The sequence below is a fragment of the Pygoscelis adeliae genome, unplaced genomic scaffold, assembly GCF_000699105.1.
Source record: "Pygoscelis adeliae isolate BGI_AS28 unplaced genomic scaffold, ASM69910v1 Scaffold621, whole genome shotgun sequence".
NCBI classification, from domain to species: Eukaryota; Metazoa; Chordata; class Aves; order Sphenisciformes; family Spheniscidae; genus Pygoscelis; species Pygoscelis adeliae.
The window spans coordinates 753298-757947 of NW_008824052.1; the positions used below are offsets into that span (position 1 = coordinate 753298).

A 4650-nucleotide genomic window follows, 5' to 3' on the forward strand; every position below is an offset into this window, starting at 1 on the left:
GCACGGGCCAGGCTGCGGGCGATGCCCGCCAAGGGGGGGGGCGGCAGCGGAGGGGTGGTGGTCCCGCACAGCCCTCCAGAGGCCTGGGGAAGAGAGAGGGCTTTGGATCCGTGTCAAACCCCAGTGGAGCTGTGCTGGGGCAGGCACGGCCCCTCGACCCCTCTCCCAGCTAGTGCCTCTGCGGGCACGCTGATAACAACGCCCCCGAGGCTTTGCTCCCTGTAGACCACGGCTGATGTCCTCACTGCTGGCTTCTCACCAGCCTCCCTTGCCAGGGCGACCTGGAGCACAAGGAGACGGCTTCTGCCCGTGACAACCAACTGCCTGCTCAGAGCTGGAGGCGGTGGGGTGGTGCTACTCTTCCACGGAGAGCTCCCTCCCTGCTTGAAAGACACCATCGTCTCACATGGGGACCAAGATCAGAGAGAAATAAACACCCCATTCAAACAGCACAAGAACAGCCAAGGGTGAAAAGTAAGCTTGGTTCTTGGAAAAAAGGCCAGAAAAAGCAAAGCTGGAATACAAATAAAGCCCAGTGGTTTAAACAGGACAAAGTCCGTGGTGGTCTGTGGGGCCTGGCAGAGCAGAGGGAGGAGGACAATGCTGGAGATGAAAAGTGAATCGTGCTCTGCTTTGCAGGGCAAGGGGCCAGGGAGAGCCTGGGGACCAGAAGAGGAAATAGTGAGCTGCAAGGGAGATAGATGTATGGAAAACCTTCACTGGTCACTGGAAGGAAGGTTTAGGACCAGCTTCCCAGCTGGGAGGAGAGCGAAGTACCCCCACAGATTGCTTGGACAGAGACTGCTGAGTCTCCATCTCAAGGACTGGTTGCGCAGACACCTGTCGGGAATGGTATGCATGTTGGGAGGCTCACTTAATCAGTGTTTGTAAAGCGCTCTGAGGACAGGAGATGTTCTTGAGACGCTGAGCCGTGCTTTAGCAGGTAATGGACGGAGCCTTGCAGAAAGAGCTGTCTTCACCCCACAGCTCTGCCTCAGGTGTTTTTCCTCCAGACAGGTACTGCTGTCTGAAGGAGTCAGACCTCTGCTTTGAGCAAGCTGGAACAAGGATGAAAGGCAGGAATATTCATGTCTCAGAGCTATTTCATCTAGCAGCCTGCCTGTGCATTCAGGGACACCATCACAGCATCTCGTAGGCTGCAGAGCTGTTGCACTTGCTGCCTTATGATGGAAAATCAGTCTGTTGAAGTTTAAATCTTCAGCTGCTCCCAAGTATGCGCAACACTGGGCATAAAACTGCACCAGTGCTCTGCTCTCCAGCCCCTCCATTTGGAGATGAAGGTGCCAGGACTCCTAAATACCAGTGAACGCTCTACAGCATCTCTTTCCTTCAAACAGAACAGCGCTGGGTAACATGAGATTGCAGGCATTGTGGTCGGTCGGTTCAAACATTCAGTAAGGCCATGTGACAATCTGGGCCTGAGCTCCCTCTCCACCTGGAGCCACCAGCACCAACTGATAGCTTTCCTCTCCTGGCTTTCAGTGCTTTTTCAGTGCCCTCTGCCTGGGGCATCCTGGGTTTATTGGTACTGACAGGGCAGTCCAGGTTCCTCTCTGGCCTCCACCTGATCACACTCACTCACTTTGTGTGCCTCACAGGAGGGTGTGGTTTTGCCTGGAAAGCAACTGAACAAGACATGACTATCTCCAGGGCTGTCTGAGGAGCTGTTGCTCCACTGGTTGTGGCAAATAAACCCGCCTGGATGGCAGGATGGGAAAAGTCCCATGGGCCCACTGAAGGGCAGAGCACAACTGAGAGCAATAGGACACTGTTTGCCCAGCAGTTGCTGTCCCAGGCCACTGGCTTCGCACCCCATCCGTGGCAGAGAGCACAGGCACGTGAAGCGCAGTCCATGGCAGGCACTGGTGGTTACAACGTGTGGATGTGCACATCTCCAAGGTGAGGGTGCCTAATGACCCAGAGGAAGGACTGCAGCCGTCTGGGTGCTTATTACAGTGCAAGCTCTTGCAGGGAAGAGCCGAGCTGAAAGCTGGGGGCTGCTTTCGTAGGGATGTAGTGACAGAGGAGTTGAATCATGAGCAGACAGAGAAAGCTCAGTGGCACGGGGAGGTGCAGGGAGCGAGGCAGTGGGATAACCTGCTCTTATGTCAAGAAGTGAAGATGAGACTTGCTGCCGTTGCTTTCAGAAGGAGCAGAAACCAAAGGCCACAGCCAGTGCAGTGGCGGCTCTACAGCAGTGTACAACATCTGTGGGTGGCATGGGCACACTCAGGATCTCCCAGTGCTGCTGGAGGAGGGAGAGGAAGATGAGGTGGAGGGTCATGGCAGCCTTCGCCATACTGTCCCGAGGGCTGGCTGAGCAATGGGGGCTTACAAAGAATGACAGCACCAGGAGGGACTGCCAGGAGCTGACGATGTACTCCTGTATTCAGCCTGCAAGACACTGCTAGGAGTAGCTGCCTGTCAGAGCAATGCAAGGGGAACCTGAATTTGAACGTGTTGGGTTTAAATTAGCTCTAAAGGAAAAATCTGCACCCAAGGAGGTGCTTCCCGAGGATGGTAGAAGACCTCTAGCAACAGTAATGCAGCTGTATTGTAGAGGATGATGCTGAGCAGACAGCGAAACCAGCATTGCTGTCCACAATGAGGACTTGAGAGCCCACCAGGGTCCACATCCCCCTCCCCAGACACATTCTCCTTCTGCACCCCTCAATAGATGACACAGGCCTGGAACATGACTCCCTAGAACCCATATTTTAGATGAACCTGGAGTGTTTCCTTGAAGGGAAGCAAGAAGCTTTTGCACAATCCCTGATTTTACCATCTTTTTTCCCCATCTTTTCACGTAGATTCCTTCAAAAAAACCAGCAGTGCTATTGCTAAAGCCGAACCCTGTGGAGTGTAAGAAACCCCCATGCCTGGGGGACGCATCCATCCCCATCACTGCTCGCAGTATTGCTGGGTTCCCCCGGCCCATCACAAGGTCCCAGTGACAAAGCTACAAGGAACGAGCAGCCAGCAACACGTGCGTCGCCTTGCACAGCTCTTGGTTTCAGTCAAGGGCAGTGGGACACAGAACTTGAATCTGAACCCCCTCTTTTTCAGGTCACCAGATCCTGTTTCTGACAGGGGCAGGCAGCGCTGCATGGAGGATAGAACAGGATAAAAGCAGTGTTGGATCCCCTGTCCTCCCAGCTTCCAGGAGCACTTCTGCAACGAACCCAAACAATCCCGCTTTTTTGTTCTCTTTAACAAAGCTCAGCCCCTGCACTGATCAAACTTTGCTGCCAGGTTGGCAAATGCCCCATCACACCACACTTCTGCCGTTAGCGGCTAGGACTGCTAGCTAGAAGCCAGTGGAAGGGGCTGGGAGGAGAGAGAAAAAGGGAAGCCTCACAGGTTGTTAGAGAAGCTGCGTCAACTAGCTGTAGGCAGAAGCCTTGCTCTAACCTCATTGTGCCTGTGATTTGCTTTCCTGGCTCTGACTGCTCCCATCAGTCGGCCACACACTGATCCCAACCTTACCTCAGGATAGGGGTGGTGGAAGCTCCCACTGACCGTGACTGAAGGAAACTTTCAGTTCATGGCAGTTGCAGGTCTAACGAAGGAGAGCTTTTGCTCTACCAGACATCCAGGCTCCTGGGCTCGGCTGAGGGCAGCTGCCAGCCAAGGAGCCGAGCAGCTCGAGATGGGGGAGAGGCAGTTTTGCAGCACAGACCCCAAATCCTGCAACAGGACAATTCCTCAAAAGCAGGAACCCTTTGCTTCTTTGTCATCGTTCAAGCTGGAGAGCAGCATGTGGAAAGCAAAGCTGTCCCAGCTATACCGATAGATTTGAGACAAGCCTGCCCTAACACAATGCTCCCCTTCTTCCCACATGCCATTACCCTGTCGTCTTTATTTTTAGCTCTTCCAGCTGCATCCCAGCATGCATCCATGTACCAAAAATGCTCAACCAGAATAAAACCCAATATCCCTCAGCTCCCATTGCCTGTAATTCAGCAATGGCCCAGCAGCCCCAAGCAGCAAGACACTTGGCCACAGCTGCTGCAGAAACCCCACAGGAGGAAGCATGTTTATAGCACATCAGCTATACTGTACTTGGTTAAAATTTAGCTACTTTTTGCACGTCAAAGTGAGGAATAGTCCATGGGAGGCAGGATGGAAATCCCCCTCGGACAGCAGCAAAAGCGTGCTGTGAAACACACACAAGTTCTCACCTTTTCTGAGAATTCAGCTTCTCAGCAGTGGGGCTTGCATTGCCACCTCTCCCACAGGGTGGATCTGAGGTTCAGTGCAAGGGAACAGACGGGGCCAGCAGAGGCAGCGAGCCCGAGTCTCACAGGCAGAAAAAAAGCCCTGCTGAAAAAAAAAATGTTTTGCAATCAGAGGTGGAAAAGCAGGTGACGGAGGGAAGAAACCAAACAAGCTTGAATTTGGAAAGACTTATCTCAAATACATTTATCTATTGCCTAAAGACCAAAAGAGTAATAATGCCTACCCTCAAGTGCTAGCCTAAATTGAGTTAAGCTCCAGTGCTCTGACCATTCATACATTCAGAAATGCCCAGCTTCTGTGTTTGGCACAAACATTTAATAGCAGAATTCAAAACTCAGTATGTTCCATTTTAGTCTTATGTGGAAAATTAGTGCAAGTGGTAATCTAATT

General features: G+C 52.6%; 1 protein-coding gene across 1 annotated transcript in view; it reads right to left on the reverse strand.

Moving 5' to 3' along the window:
- Nucleotides 1-398, reverse strand: part of SOS1 (son of sevenless homolog 1 (Drosophila)) — a 53668-nt gene extending 53270 nt beyond the window's left edge. Inside the window, exon 1 of the mRNA XM_009333731.1 lies at nucleotides 260-398. Within this exon, the coding sequence (XP_009332006.1) occupies nucleotides 260-398 (139 nt within the window). The remainder of the gene's footprint in view (nucleotides 1-259) is intronic.
- Nucleotides 399-4650: the final 4252 nt, after the last annotated feature.